Here is a 16,884-nt window from a genome sequence, read left to right on the forward strand (position 1 = left end):
ATTGATTTGGAGGCGTGCGTGGCCACGCAGTCGTGGGTGAACAGGGAGTACAGGAGAGGGCTCAGAACGCACCCTTGTGGGGCCCCAGTGTTGAGGATCAGCGTGGTGGAAATGTTGTTGCCTACCCTCACCACCTGGGGTGAAGTCAGGAAGTCCAGTACCCAGTTGCACAGGGCGGGGTCGAGAACCAGGGTCTCGAGCTTGATGACGAGCTTGGAGGGCACTATGGTGTTAAATGCCGAGCTGTAGTCGATGAACAGCATTCTCACATAGGTATTCCTCTTGTCCAGATGGGTTAGGGCAGTGTGCAGTGTGGTTGAGATTGCATCGTCTGTGGACCTATTTGGGCGGTAAGCAAATTGGAGTGGGTCTAGGGTGTCAGGTAGGGTGGAGGTGATATGATCCTTGACTAGTCTCTCAAAGCACTTCATGATGACGTTTAGCTCAGTTACCTTAGCTTTGTTGGGAACAGGAACAATGGTGGCCCTCTTGAAGCATGTGGGAACAACAGACTGGGATAGGGATTGATTGAATATGCCCGTAAACACACCAGCCAGCTGGTCTGCGCATGCTCTGAGGGCACGGCTGGGGATGCCGTCTGGGCCTGTAGCCTTGCGAGGGTTGACACGTTTAAATGTTTTCCTCACGTCGGCTGCAGTGAAGGAGAGTCCGCATGTTTTAGTTGCGGGCCGTGTCAGTGGCACTGTATTGTCCTCAAAGCGGGCAAAAAAGTTATTTAGTCTGCCTGGGAGCAAGACATCCTGGTCCGTGATGGGGCTGGTTTTCTTTTTGTAATCCGTGATTGACTGTAGACCCTGCCACATACCTCTTGTGTCTGAGCCGTTGAATTGAGATTCTACTTTGTCTCTATATTGACGCTTAGCTTGTTTGATTGCCTTGCGGAGGGAATAGTTACACTGTTTGTATTCGGTCATGTTTCCAGTCACCTTGCCCTGATTAAAAGCAGTGGTTCGGGCTTTCAGTTTCGCGCGAATGCTGCCATCAAGCCACGGTTTCTGGTTTGGGAATGTTTTAATCGTTGCTATGGGAACGACATCTTCATCGCACGTTCTAATGAACTCGCTCACCGAATCAGCGTATTCGTCAATGTTGTTGTCTGACGCAATACGAGACATATCTCAGTCCACGTGATGGAAGCAGTCTTGGAGTGTGGAATCAGATTGGTCGGACCAGCGTTGAACAGACCTCAGCGCGGGAGCTTCTTGTTTTAGTTTCTGTCTGTAGGCAGGGATCAACAAAATGGAGTCGTGGTCAGCTTTTCCGAAAGGAGGGCAGGGCAGGCCCTTATATGCGTCGCGGAAGTTAGAATAGCAGTGATCCAAGGTTTTTCCAGCCCTGGTTGCGCAATCGATATGCTGATAAAATTTAGGGAGTCTTGTTTTCAGATTAGCCTTGTTAAAATCCCCAGCTACAATGAATGCAGCCTCCGGATAAATGGATTCCAGTTTGCAAAGAGTCAAATAAAGTTTGTTCAGAGCCATCAATGTGTCTGCTTGGGGGATATATACGGCTGTGATTATAATCGAAGAGAATTCCCTTGGTAGATAATGCGGTCGACATTTGATTGTGAGGAATTCTAAATCAGGTGAACAGAAGGACATGAGTACCTGTATGTTGTTATGATCACACCATGTCACGTTAACCATGAAGCATACGCCCCCGCCCCTCTTCTTACCAGAAAGATGTTTGTTGCGCGATGCGTGGAGAAACCAGTTGGCTGCACCGACTCCGATAGCGTCTCTCCAGTGAGCCATGTTTCCGTGAAGCAAAGAACGTTACAGTCTCTGATGTCCCTCTGGAATGCTACCCTTGCTCGGATTTCATCAACCTTGTTGTCAAGAGACTGGACATTGGCGAGAAGAATGCTAGGGAGTGGTGCACGATGTGCCCGTCTCCGGAGTCTGACCAGAAGACCGCTCCGTTTTCCCCTTTTACGAAGTTTTCTTGGGTCGCCGGCTGGGATCCATTCCGTTGTCCTGGGTGGAAGGCAGAACACAGGATCCGCTTCGCGAAAGTCATATTCTTGGTCGTACTGATGGTGAGTTGACGCTGCTCTTATGTTCAGTAGTTCTTCTAGACTGTATGTAATGAAACCTAAGATGACCTGGGGTACCAATGTAAGAAATAACACGTAAAAAAAACAAAAAACTGCATAGTTTCCTAGGAACGCGAAGCGAGGCGGCCATCTCTGTCGGCGCCGGAAGTTAAAACTCTCATCCCCCTTTTCTAAAGCTGAGATAGAAGGGCTATACTACACCTACAACAATGGCTTTTCTAAAGCTGAGATAGAAGGGCCATACTACACCTACAACAATGGCTTTTCTAAAGCTGAGATAGAAGGGCTATACTACACCTACAACAATGGCTTTTCTAAAGCTGAGATAGAAGGGCTATACTACACCTACAACAATGGCTTTTCTAAAGCTGAGATACTACACCTACAACAATGGCTTTTCTAAAGCTGAGATAGAAGGGCTATACTACACCTACAACAATGGCTTTTCTAAAGCTGAGATAGAAGGGCTATACTACACCTACAACAATGGCTTTTCTAAAGCTGAGATAGAAGGGCTATACTACACCTACAACAATGGCTTTTCTAAAGCTGAGATAGAAGGGCTATACTACACCTACAACAATGGCTTTTCTAAAGCTGAGATAGAAGGGCTATACTACACCTACAACAATGGCTTTTCTAAAGCTGAGATAGAAGGGCTATACTACACCTACAACAATGGCTTTTCTAAAGCTGAGATAGAAGGGCTATACTACACCTACAACAATGGCTTTTCTAAAGCTGAGATAGAAGGGCTATACTACACCTACAACAATGGCTTTCCTAAAGTTGAGAACGTACTATGCCAGTGCTACACCTACAACAATGGTGTTGTAGGTCTATTTTCATGTATAATCCAGTTAGGACACAGTGCAGTTCAGGGTATGTGCTTCATGTTATTTCACTGCACGTTAAGAGTTTTCTGCTCTGGGGATGTTGGGGCAGGCGAGCATAACTCTGTGAAGCGTTCTCCTCACTAACGTGTGCCTGTTTTGTGTCTGTGTGTTCCGGCCTATTCTGTGGCAGAGTGTTTTTCATGTGCCTGCTCTTCCATGAGAAGGCAGCACCTGAGCTCCAGAGCAGTTTTGTGCTTTTCTGCTCTCGGTACTGTGGGGGGGCAGCCATGCAGGACAAAGCTGCCTTTGATCACGTTTTAGTGTCACAAATGCCCCTCTCTCTTCTCTATCAGGAGATACTGCAGGTCTGTATTTGTCTCTAAAGCAGGCAGCAGTACTCTTCTCTCTGTTTCTTTGGGTTACAGTGTTTGGGGTAGATCGATTAAAATGTTCTAGCTCCAGCTTGTTTACTTTTAGAACAGCAAATTAGCCTGGTTATTTGAGAGAGATAGAATGCTGAATATTCTGATATCTTCCCTGGTGGATGCGGGACGAAGTTACCGTTACAGGAGGACAGAGCGGCTGGCATCTATTCTAGTATGTGGTCATTCATTCATATTGCAGATATAACAAACTTGCTTTGAAAAAAATACTGATACAAATGTAGATTAATTGTTCTTTTGATGTTTTACTTTTGTGTCCAACCTCATGTTAGATAGATTAGATTGTTAGACACTGACAAATACAGTTAATATATAGTAATTTGAGAGTGCATTATTTAGTTGTAGGCTGAATGTTATATTTAAGCAATAAGGTCAAGGAGGTGTGTGGTATATGGCCAAAATACCATGGCTGAGAGCTGTTTGCACGATGCATCAAGCCCTGTCTGTCAAACAGCTTTAGGTTTTTGCTTTGTTGGATTTGGTCTGGTGGCAAATTAACCCAAGACCATCCACACCTACAGGGCACCTCTGGCCTGCGCCAGCTGTACATGTAAGAAAAGTCAGGAGCAGTGTGTGAACGTGATTTCCTGGTTTGTCAAAATGGCTGCTTGGGATGGAAATAGAGGAGCTCTGTGCGCGCTGAGCAAAGTGGTTACTTAGCTGAACATTTTTTATTCTTTTATTTATTTTATTTCACCTTTATTTAACCAGGTAGGCTAGTTGAGAACAAGTTCTCATTTTAAACTGCGACCTGGGCAAGATAAAGCAATGCAGTGCGACACAAACAACAACACAGAGTTACACATGGAATAAACAAACATACAGCCAATAATTCAATAGAAAAAGTCGATATACAGTGCATGTAGTCATCGTTGTTCTTGAAATGTTATGTCACAGGCTGAAGCTACTTCTGATTTCTTTACAAGTAAGATATGAACTGATTTATTTTACATTGAGAGATATAGCCCTACAGTGTGTTGTTTACTTTGAAACAATACAAGCTGAGCTCTGAGGTTCAGCGCATCCTGTGGGTTGGTTCCGGAAGGCCATAGGAAGTATTCTGAATGACAGCTATGGCCCGCTTGGTTTCCTGTGTGGTTGGTTATCAACCACACAAAAACCCAACTTAAAGTCATGGACTGGATTTTCAGTTGATAGTTGACCTGAAACATTTTTCTTTGGTTTATGACTTTTACTTATGAAACTGTAGACTGTGTCCCAGACTTGTCTGCCATGCCACCAACTCTTGTGGTTGCAAAGTCACATAATAATATAAAATAGTGTTTTCAGACATATTACAAGTTATTAAGTCCTATTGCAAGATATTTATGCAAGAATAGTTATACGTTTTATGTCTCAAGGATTGTATGAATCAATGTATTTTCAATTTATCTGGATATATTAGGTGACCCAGGTGTTTTAGGAGTTTACAAGTACTGTGCTTCATTATAGTAAATAAACACGGCAGGCCTGTCAGTCACCCAGTAAAAGTGAACATTCAGCAGCATCACATCAGCGATATCCCCTCTCCTCTCTTCACAATTGTCCATGGTCCGCATAGTTCATTATCAAGAAAAATAGTGATATCCGTTTTTTTGTTGTTGCATTAAGAATAGTTTATACGGGTAAATTAATATATAACTATAACGTATACGTTTGACCTGAATGTCCGACATACATGCATAATCATAATATTTTGTTTAGAATACGTATATTTAGTTCAATGGCAATGCCCAGGCTTCCATCCAGTACCATCACCCCTACAGCGGTGCAATGGACTCTTCCAGTCAGACATGTCACGATCGTTGGTTGGAGAGGAGAGAATCGAGCAGAGAGAAGCATACAAAGCCTGCCATTGCAGTTTTACTGCTTTGGATTTGCGGACGAAGTGTTATCTACATTTTCTTCAAACGTTTCAGTCAACATTCTTAAGAGAAAATACATTAAGGCAACGTATTTGAGTTGGCTATTTTAAACGGAGTAATTGCAGATGTATAGACATGTAGGGTAAAGTTACGTTTAAGGCAAACTACGAAAGATAATGAACTTTGGACTTTTCACACACACATTTGGGTCATGTTTCTCGACGTCCTGAAAAAATAAAATATTATTGCCCGGCGTGGCGGCAGCTGGGAGAAATTCAGAAGAAGGAATTTTGCGCTTTGGTTGAAGTGATAATACTAACATTAACTTGCTACTTTGGGAGCGGAGCTAGCAAGTAAAATGTCTACCAAAACAGCTTCTAAGGTAGGATACCCGACGGAACTACAGAAAAAGAAAAAAAGTTATGAAGTATATTTTATTTTGCGCCGAAAGCATACTATTCTCATCAAGGGAAACTGGGAAATACTATCAACATCAGATTGTTCGTCTAGTTTGTGTCTCTGTCAATGTTGTCAGTGGTCGATGAGATCGACATGATCGAAAGTTACCTCAACTTTATTTACGTTAGGTGAATGTCATTCATGCGACCAGGGAGGTATTGATCATGAAACATTCAGGATTTTATAATGTTTTGAAAATAAGCTAAACAGAACGGGTTCACTAAACAGATGACTCACTAAACTGACAACTTGTATGCATATTATTGTCGGAGGTGCCCCAATAAAACACCTGTGGATCATCAACATATGGGGGACCACATACCATTTCTTCAATGCTGATGGTTAGTTACAATTTTGAGTTTGTCTTAGCAGTGAAAACAGTTACACTGGCAAACTTTATTTGAATGGACGATATCACAGCCTTGCAACACTGTAATGGTTGGTTTACCGACAATCAAAGCCGGGGTAAAATAATGTCCAGTGTTAATCAATTATTTCATAGTCTTGATACAATGACACGATTGTTAATTAGAACCAATAGTGAACTACAACCCGTAGTTTTATCTCGGCGTCATTCACCGGGCAATCATGTTTGTTTACTGGGCTTATGCAGATTTTCGTGTGAACCCGGGTCAATTTAGACACATCTCAACTGTACATGCTATTGCTCCACACACACTGCGTAGGGTCCAGATTGACTAGACTGGGGCATAGCTTGTCAAAGCCATGTGGATTCAAGTACGTCGTGTATCAGTTCTAGTGGTTTGAGTTGTTTCAACCTTGTTTGACCAGGTGAAAGCTGGTAGCAACACATTTTGGGAGTGGTTGTAAAATAGGTTAATCCACAAATTACAACAATACCAATGTTTTCAAGTATGTCAATCATTTCCTCTGTCACACAGAGTTGTCTGACAACCTAGGAATGTGTAATGTAGTTTCACACTAATGAAATTCAGGTTTGGTCTGTTTTTCTAGTTCAGGTGGAACCATCTCAGGTGATGTAATGCAGGGTTGTCCTATGCGGTGTGTCACACTACAACATACTTTAGATATTTAAACTGTCTGTTGAAATAAAGTAAGTGCAAGTGACAACTGAAGTGTAACTTTCTGTTTGCTGGATGGTGTTTGGTCTGTCAAGAAGGCTATCATCTGTTTTAGAATGTGTTGCTACCAGCATGTGTTCACTAAGAAATATGCCTTCTGGTTCATTTGGCCGTCACTCTCTGGCCCACTTGTTCAATCTGAATACATCACCTCTGCTTGGACTATTATGTTTTCATTATAGGATACCTTACCTTACTTTGAGTTAGGGGCTGTTGTTTGGGATCACTGCTTGATTAAGGAATAGCTTTTAGGCCACATTAAGCAGTGCATGCCCCCCCCTAATATCTATTTAACTCCTATAGATGTTTGTAGTACAACACACCATACATGCAATATCTCTCTAGCTATGAGTAATGCCAGCAATGTTGTGTGAAAAGTGTAACTTGAATGCCTATGGTTTTATCTGTCCTGTCACAGGCCCATGTGTACTACGACTTCGTCCAGAGGAATTTCACCACGCATATTCCAGTGGTCAGAGTCACAATTGAGTAATAAAGGACACAGAGAATGATCTGAATTAATAGGCTGTTTCTAGACCAGTGTTGTGACACCTGGAACAGGCCATGATCACATCTGTAGTTGTGGTGACATAAGCTCTGTCAAAGGTCAAGAATGCTGAAATCAAACCCTAATAATCAGGAAGGATTTAAGAATGCTGTTTATTATCCATGTCACGGTCACGTAATTGTAGTTTTTACAGTGTCACATAATAATTGTTTACTTATTATTGTCCTCATCATAATGCATTTCCTGTCTTGGAGGAAGTGTGCAGCACAGCCTCATGTTTATCTGAGAAAGGGATTAGGGAGAGCTCACTCAGCACGGTAGTAGTAGCAACAGCATTTCCATAGTAGTGTTTCTGCTGGAGCACGAAGTAGGAGTGGACGTGTTTGTTGCCAACATTTCAAAAGCTGTGTGAAACCCCATTAATCCAGCTCATGCAGCCTGCATGAAAATGAAGACATTAACTCTTCTTCCACACTACATTTTAATTCTGTCCTCATCCCTCCCTTGCCTTTCACTGTTTACACTCGCTGAATAGGAGTACAACACAACAAAATAGAAATAATTTATTGTATCGGCTCGCTCTAAAAATAGGCCACATGCTTGTGTTTTCAGGGTGAAAGAAGAGTAGTGAAATTAGTGAAAGCAATGGGGTTGAAAGGCTTTGCAGTCTGTGCTCTTGTTCTCCCTCTCATGTATGACTGGAGAGGCTGTGGTAATTATGAGGACGAGTCCCTGTGGCCTTAGTGGACTCACTCAGAGCGGTACGTCTTCTGTTTTCCTTTGATGATGATTACACATCTCACATTTACATCAGCGATGGGGGGGTGCAATTAGGCTTCTCTGTGGCCTGGAGACGGGATGTTTTTTGTTTTCCAGTATCACTGGTCGCTCTTTGTGGTCCTTTAAAAAAAACTATGGCTAGAGCGAGCTGCTGGACGTTTTCGTGCAGACAGGGCTAGTCTCTCTCGCTCTCTTTCTTTGTGCCATGAGAGGGCCTGCGGACAGAGCGTCTCAAGTGGCCCACATGAAGAGAGGAGCTAGGAGCCCTGGCCCCTTGTGCAGCTGAACTCTCAGTTGTGGTCAGCCAAAGTGTTCTAAAATAACAAAGTGTTCTAATAAATAATAATGGTGGACTTCAAATAACTTATCTAGACTCCACTTTTTTGTCACTAGTTTATCTAGTAGTGAAATACAATCATGTTATGCTTAAAGACATGCTACAGAACTTTGGTGACTAGTAAGTATATTTTAAACTTCCTGCTTTGGGCTGGATGTGTCAATGTGTAGTTCATACATGCAGCATTACTGTATTACCACAATTAGAGCCACACAATCCCTAGTTAGACGCAATCCCTAAGTGACTGTTTACTGGAAGCTGTGCAATGCCATTTTCCCCCAGGTGGGCCAGCCCCCTAGCATTTCAAGTTCTAGCCAATGAGCTTCAGTCCCTCGCCATTTGAATGACAGCCAGCAAGATGCACACACAGCAGAGCGAGAGAGAGTAGTGTCGTGTGCACATATGTGACACAGTTTTCTGGGACCACTTTTTGACTCGTGAGCTTTACGTTCAGAAATACTGCCTAAAAAGTAGACAAAAGTACCGGAGAATCTCTAACTCGACCCACACAGCTCTTCTGTCTTATGTAACGGTAGCCTAATTGTTTACACTAAGTCTCTCATAAATCATTCATAACATGCATTATAAACTACAGTTACTTATGGAGATGTATTAAAACATGTAGTATGATAAATTATTGAAATGTTTTACATAAATTTGATGTACAAACATGGTTTGTTTTGGATTGTGTTTGAATTAGAGTAGGTCGATAAGGACAAGACTCCATACCTGGACAAATTGCCTGAATTGATGCGATAACGATAAATAGAACGCTAAGTTTATAACATGAATGTGCACCACAGTTGTTTTTCATTATCCTTAAAACTACTACTACTAGTTTGATGGTTGTAGCCATCAATTGTCTCATTAACGATCACCCACATAAGCAAACGTATTTTGTTTCCAACTTCACATTTCTATTGGGACAAGGTTTTACACATTTAGATGATGAAACATTGCAAAGCTTTAATGTGTAGCTGTTGTGTGTTTTTTATTTTATTGAATAGTGCTGGAATTCTGTAATCGCTGTGTTATTACCATGAGTGGACATTGCGATGCTAAGCCAGGGCTTTTCTCTCCGTCACATGAGGAGATCCTGTGTATTTTCTCGAGGGAGTGGCATTTCCCCTTCTTCCTCTCCCCAACCCCTTTTCTCTTCTGTTGAGTGCACTCACCCATGCTGGAGACTTCATTAAGATGTCCCAAACTGACACGGTCTGTGTCCAAGATAGATCCCGTTGTCCCAGGGGAGTTGACTGTTGCCCCTGGATGAGCAGCAGCTGAACACTTGTCACTGACCGCTGGGGCCTTCAGAGCATTCTTGGCAAGGGTGCTGTCCTTCAGCCTGTCCAATGCCATATTCTATTCCAGTTCCACATGGCTGTGTTGCATACGATCGTGAAATAAGCACTGTGGTGTTTCTCTGTCTTGGCTCGTATGATAGCTAGCTAGAGCACCCAACCTCTGCTCAAAACCAAATGGATCAAGAGGGGGACTGGAATGCAACATGTCAAAAATGGCTGCTCAGAATGCACATATTTCTTGGGATAGGTGTAATTAAAATGCTCCTTAAATGGCCTGCTGTGGTGTAGTATTTTCCCCCCCCCATTCTCTTTTGAAGTGCATAGATTTATACAGCACAGAAAAAAAGGCTCTTGTTGGAAGTGTCTTATCCCTTGTTATTTTGTCATGGGTTGCTGCTAAGGAAGAGAGGGCAACCTGCTGTTATGTTTTGGTAGCAATGATACTCGAAGTGCTGCACTTATCTTATCAGTGGGTATCGGTCCTATAGATACCTTTTATTTGTGGAAGGAATGTGAAGACTGACGGGCACAGCAGAGGCAGTTAGTTATAGCAAGACGGAGAGAAAGAGCAACAACATGCTACAGGGAGGGGAGAGGGGGAGATGCACTGCCTGGCTATAATCTGAATCACATGCAACCTCTTAAAAAAGACCTCACCCATAATCACAGCATTAAATCCTAGAGATATGGGGGTGCCTTTTCCCTGTTTGAAGTCCACCATTATTTTCTTCTCACCGCTTTCTATCTGTGACCCCAGAATAGTGGCTAGAATCCACAGACATGTGATAGAGAATTGATTTTGACAGCTTACTTGAGGGTTCTTACAGAATTCCTAATCTATGTAAGGCTAAATGTACCAAACACAGCTGTAGACTAGATTGATTGACATTTAATTTTCTCTAGATTCTAGGAGGAGTGATACCACAGTGTGTTGGGGAAGATGAACGACCCGACATGTTCTCTCATTGTCTCAGACAGGTAGACGACCCAGTCTGCCAGTATGCTGCTCCTGGTGTATTGTGTGTTATTACTGGTGTGTCTGTGTGTGAGTAAAGTGTCTGGATAATCACAGGGATCATGAATGGGGGAGGAGGGATGGTTGATTATTGTGGTACTGACTGGGAGTGTCGTGGTGTTTTCCCAGGCAGGGAAGCACACAGCAGGGAGAGCAGGTCTGTGTGTGTGTGTGTCCCGGCCCTCCTGCTGAGTCAGTGGATTGATACTTATCTCCCCCAGTCACACTGGTGCCTGGTCCCTGGGTTCCAGGAAGGGGTGCCTGCTCTCTGCACCAACCAGCATCTCGGCAGGCGTTTCTGTTTTGGCTCCTCGAGAAGGAACTGGGGTTTCGGGAGCTACCCCAGTGTGCGTGTTTGGTTTGTGAAATGGGAGATTTGATGTCCCTGCCACTCCCAGGCCAGCCAAGCCACCCATCCTTGGTTTGCTGGCAGGTCAGGTCTCTGAGGATTTGTCCACCAGCAGCACAAGGCTGGTTGTTTCTGTGTGTGAATGACTGACTGACTGCAGCTCAGATCGTTGAAATAGATTCATCCTATGGCTTACCCTACATTTCTTTAGTCACTCGTTTGGGAAATGATCATGTTTTTGTTATGTAGGTCACCTACCTGCCACAATGCTGGAGCCCTCTTCACAGTGCAAGCTCATCCTATTTTGCTTTAGTCATTAATTATTTTTGCCCCTAAATCTGGACAGAAGTTATGGACGATGACGTCCAATATTTACATATGCATGTCATTACAATGGTCGTACTTCAACCATAGGCCCCCGTGTTCTAGGCTGGCCATTCATACAGTTTATTGAATATTCACTACATTTCATGTCTGCTCTGTCCTGTGTGTGTTGTTTTATTAAAACATGCCTTGATACAGATCAGACTAAATCAGTCTCAGATGCAGCTGCACAGCACTTTCTTCTCCTCTCACTCTCTCCCCAGCACACTTTGGAGAGAGCGAGAGAGAGCGAGCGAGCGTGTGTGTGCTTATTAAGTTAGTGTTCTTTTAGGTCATGTCAGTCCCGTTGAACAACTCTGCCATGTTCACCTATTCCTCCCTCCTTCTCTCACCCTCCTTAAGACGTCAACATACTTCCCAGCTGGCATTTTGTGATGTTTTTTTCTTTTTTTCTTAAGGCAAACCGAAGTCGGTAGCTGAAGTCTCTATGCCCCTTCATCGGTGATTGGTCAACAGTAGGGATTCTTCAGTAAAGTCTTGGTTTTCATTCAATGAGAGACGACTCGATTTCGTGAAAATCTTTGAAATACTGCAATAAGATCTCCTCGGCAAAAATGCCGGCAAAAATGCCAAAATTAAGTGAGCTATCTTAGAATAATTCCGACTATTTTCAGGAAGTGTATACCAGCAGTTACCATTCCCAGGCTGCTAGGTGGTTGCTACTTCATTAAAGTCCCCAGGACATTCACAGTATTAGGCAAAACTGCCTTCTCTTCTTGTGCACCAGAGGCATGTATTGGTCTACAGTCCATGCTTCATCTAGATATGTTAGTGCCACTGAAGTGATTTAAAAATATAAAAATGTTACAGAGGGGATTGAATGTTTTTTTAGACTGGCTCATGTTGTGTTTTAATTCTGTAATGTATTGATTGTTGATGTTGTCTTGGCCAGGTCTCCCTTGAAAATGAGAATATGGGTCTCAATGGGCTTTTCCTAGTTAAATAAAAAAAATACTGGCTACGCCATCTCAATATGGACAATACTATTGCTGCTTTTTTTCTTGTTTATCAAGTGAAGGTCTTTTAAGGGAGTATGAGAGCACACTTTTTCGGATCTGGGCTAGGCGCCAGCCGAACTGAAGCAAGCTGCCGCCTCTACTCTTCCCACCTTCCCCTTATCCTCTCCCATCCACTGTTATTTTGTGTTTAAAGTCGGACTCAGTACACAGGAAAAATATCATTACTCCAGCCCCGGGAGCAACTTGGTTTACTTTGGTAAATTGCATAATTAACACAGCAAAACCTAAGCCTGCAATTTTCTACTGTTCAACTCTGCCCTCTGAGTTTTACTCCACTGGAAATCCCTTTCAAATGTTATATAGTCACTATTTGTGAAATTGTAGAATTCACCTTTTAATTAAGTGTATGAGTTGTAATTTCTCAGAAAGGCATTTGAGGTAATGTTCGTTTTCCAGTAATACAATTACTGTTCCTCAGGAGAAAGAATGTAATCTTTGCTGTCTTTTTGTATGTTTCAGTGCCCTGTTTATACAAACTACAAATTTAAATTGTCTATAATGACCGATTTTTATATGTGCAGTCAGGATAAGCATTCAAACAAGGCTTTCCTGCCACTGTTTACACACACACACACACACACACACACACACACACACCACACACCACACACCACACACCACACACACACTCAAAACAACTCTGTTGTCTGTCTTTGACAAATGGCTATGGCAGACAATGTTTTCTCACAATGCACACAACTCCTGTTGAGTTCTGATGGTGTACTTGACTGAGGCAATAGTGTGCACACCCTTGTCACATGTCTCTTATTTACCCCTTTTAAGGTGGAACCTGAGAATGTTGTCCTCTATCACATCTCTCTCAGGATCCCAGCCCTTTGAGTCAACATATAGCCCCTGTCCCCTGTAACTTCTATGTTGTAATTAGTTCATGTATAATGAGATACTGGGTCTATGCCTAGATTGAGGCTGAGTTTATCTAGATTTTAATCAATCAATCAAATGTATTTATAAAACCTGTTTTTACATAAGCAGACGCCACGGTGCTTATACAGATACCAAGCCTAAAACCCCCCAAAAACAAGCAATGCCGATGTAGAGGCACAGTGGCAGGAAAAGGCAGGAACCTAGGAAGAAACCTAGAGAAGAACCAAAGCTCTTGCTAGATGTTGGTGTTATTAATTATGGTTTGTTGTTGTTATTATTATTATTATGCATGTACTACTCATTAAAGAATGCATGTTTTCTCCCTAAGATGATCATTTTGCAGGGTGGGAAAGGAACATGGCTGCCCAGCCCCTAACAGTAACCAACTCATTAATTCAGTAAATGTAGGCCTCAGCCTGGCCCACAACATAGCCATTATAACTGAGAGGCTCTGAAAGCTTGGGAATCTGAGTGGACTTGGCTTCTGGTTTTAGTGGGGCTGGGCCATGTGACCCTGCTGTTCGTGTGTGTCTATATGGAGGACCAGCCCTGCTGGGGTAGTGGTTATGGCTTCCGCATGCTCCGGCTCAGCTGGCTCCTAGCTGAAATCGGCTAGGCGAACCGAACGAGTTTGCTCGCATACCTTCGACCATCGCTTGAAAACGAGAAATGCGGAAATAGCATTGTTTTTCCATCTTGAGACGCTGTAGCCAGTATACACTTCATCAAAATAGTCCAAATTAATCGAAACTCATGAAATCTTAGTCGTACAATTTTTACATCTAACTAAGATGTTAGGCACAGTATTTCTCAAGTGAAAAAATGTGCATGGAAAATTAGTTGTCTCATTGATTTGACAAAAAACATTTAATTTTAGAATCCCTACTGACCAATCACCGATGAAGGAGCGTAAACTTCGGCCTCCGAACTTTGACTTGCCTCGATTGTTTTTTTCTGTGTGCACGAACAGCCGAAGAAACCCTTGCTGAAGGCCAAAACAAACAAACGCCACAAAATGTCGTCATCATATATGCACAAACTGTTTTAGATGGGAAGCTGCCCTGTTGTCCTCTACTGTAGGGACAGGCACCATCGCTCTCTGGAGGCCAACATGGTCAGCCTCAAGGACCCCCTGCTGAATACACCCTTTGTTTTACCACATCAGCAGTGTGTGTGCGTGTTTTTGTTTTTCAAATCCCAGCTCAAGAATGGTGACACAGGAACGTTTTGTCAGGGGCCGTGTTTGGTATTAGTTCCATAGGACGACACTAGCCAACACACCCCCATCCCCAGTCACCGTTAATTAACCTCCATTCGTTAGGCACTGCCTTATGTTGCTCATTCTGAAAGGCCCATTCACTACCAGGAGATGTCCCTCCTCCTATGGCAGAGTTGTTAGGGGCTTGCCAATTACTGCACCTCTGATTTGTGTTTGACTGGAAACAATGGCTTGTTGAATTTTTCTGTTTTTTACAACCTACCCAAGCCTGTTCTTTCAAAAGTTTATATTAGTGTCCTGTGATAAGTAAACTAATGCAGTAATCTTCCTGAGTGTTACAATCTCTCGCTCTGCATGATCTCATACTGAGCTCAGTATTTCCAGTGTTATCAAAAAGAGAAAAAGCGAGAGAGAAGCAAGGGAAAGAGATAAAAGGAGGGAGAGCGCGAGAGAGCTGGAGAGCTTTTTATCAGCACATTCCTGACCTGTGTGTGTGTGTGTGTGTGTGTGTGTGTGTGTGTGTGTGTGTGGGGTGGATTTACAGACTCCTGTTGGCTGGCAAGGCCAGATTCTCTGCTGCCTGCATGGGCCTGGTTATCGTCCCTGACCTCATTGCAGTCTAATGGGTCAGACTCAACGTCAGGATTGTCAAACGTTTACCTACCGATAGTACGTAGCACATCAGAACAGAGTGTTGGCAGACCTTTAAGTCTTCAGCCACGTCGTCAAATTCTCCAAACCAGAATGTAGCCGTAGCATTGTTTGGCCATGCATTTCCAAGTGTGTTGCTTTATGGTCTAGTCAATGTTAGTTAGTAACATTAGCACATCTAGCTAGTTGGCTATTGTTCTACAAATCCATTGTTGATACTAGCCAGATGGTCACAGCTAGATAACTGGCTAGCAAGATGTGAAAGAAAATTATTTAATAAACTCTCCATAATCTCACACAGCCCATAGATATATGTTTAGCTAGCTGGCTAATGTTCACTAGCTAACTAGCTGTTGTGCTAGCTAGGTAAAGTAAAGACACTACATTGACTCTTGATGGCCAGCTACAGGCTGCGTCATGGAAACTAATCCATTGTGATTTAAGTATGTTACTAGCTACAGTGGCCAGATAGCTAGCTTGGTAAAGCATTTAATGTTGTGTGCATTGTGCTGCACTTACCACTCTGATCATTGCTCAGTTAGCAAGCTAACACTAGCTAGCTAGCTAACTAATAACCTAGTGCACATTATCAAACTGTCACGCCTTGGTCATAGTATTTAGTGTTTTCGTTATATATTTGGTCAGGCCAGGGTGTGACATGGGTTTAAAATGTTGTGTTTCGTATTGGGGTTTTGTAGGCATTGGGATTGCGGCTGAGTAGGGGTGTAGCATAGATTTGGCTGCCTGAGGCGGTTCTCAATCAGAGTCAGGTGATTCTCGTTGTCTCTGATTGGGAACCATATTGAGGTAGCCGGGGTTTCACTGTGTATTTCGTGGGTGATTGTTCCTGTCTCTGTGTAGTGTTCACCAGATAGGCTGTATTAGGTTTCTCGTTCTGTTTGTTGTTTTGTATATTTATAGTTATTTCATGTATCGCAATTCTTCATTAAAGAACATGAGTAACCACCACGCTGTATTTTGGTCCGACTCTCCTTCAACAGACGAACGCCGTTACACAAACTTAACAACAACAAAAAACTTAAACTTTAGACTAGATGTAAAGCTGTAGACAAAGAAAAGCTTTGTTTTAGTGAGAACAATTCTGATGAAATACAGTTATAGAAGTTAAAGTAAAAACCCAAACTGGTCTGTGTGTTAATACCGGCGTGTATATAGTAAAATACTGTATACCGTCCAGCCCTACCAGTTCATTAGATACCTTTTTGACAGTGATTACAGGTGAAGTGCAGGATGTGTTTAAGGAAGTGGTTCAGTGCAGCTTCGAAACTTAGGCTCTGATAGTGCTGCTGAACAGCACAGAGGGTGTTTGTGGGGAAATGTTTGTGTTCCAACAGAAGTTCATCATGCTCCATCCCTACTGCTGATGGCTGAGAGAGAGGACAGTTAGGATCTGGTTGAGTGGGGATGACTTTGCTGGTGGGCTAGCTGGGAATGATATGCTAGGCCTACTGTATCTCTCTGGGTCACTGGATAGCACTGCTGCAAATCAGCGCTGTGAAAGTCTCTTAGATGAAATAATCCTCATTTGTGGCTGGTTACAGGATCGGGGACGTTTGATTCTTTTGTGCAAGTTGTGCAAGTTTGTGCAAGTTCTCCCACTTAAAAAGATGAGAGGCCTGTAATTTTCAT

General features: G+C 42.9%; 1 protein-coding gene across 14 annotated transcripts in view; it reads left to right on the forward strand.

The window, feature by feature from the left end:
* The window catches only part of LOC118362304 (tight junction protein ZO-1-like), a 173,868-nt gene that overhangs the window by 79,328 nt on the left and 77,656 nt on the right, over positions 1-16,884 (forward strand). For 2 of the 14 annotated variants that reach the window (XM_052480766.1, XM_052480765.1), the window contains exon 1: positions 5,165-5,603. The exons of the other annotated variants lie outside the window; for them this stretch is intronic. Coding sequence is in view for 1 of the 2 variants with exons in the window: in XM_052480765.1 (XP_052336725.1) it covers positions 5,580-5,603 (24 nt within the window). In the remaining variant the exon portion in view is untranslated. Of the gene's footprint in view, positions 1-5,164; positions 5,604-16,884 lie in introns of those variants that run through there. 14 annotated transcript variants of the gene reach the window in all.

The sequence above is a fragment of the Oncorhynchus keta genome, chromosome 2, assembly GCF_023373465.1.
Source record: "Oncorhynchus keta strain PuntledgeMale-10-30-2019 chromosome 2, Oket_V2, whole genome shotgun sequence".
In the NCBI taxonomy this organism is placed as follows: Eukaryota; Metazoa; Chordata; class Actinopteri; order Salmoniformes; family Salmonidae; genus Oncorhynchus; species Oncorhynchus keta.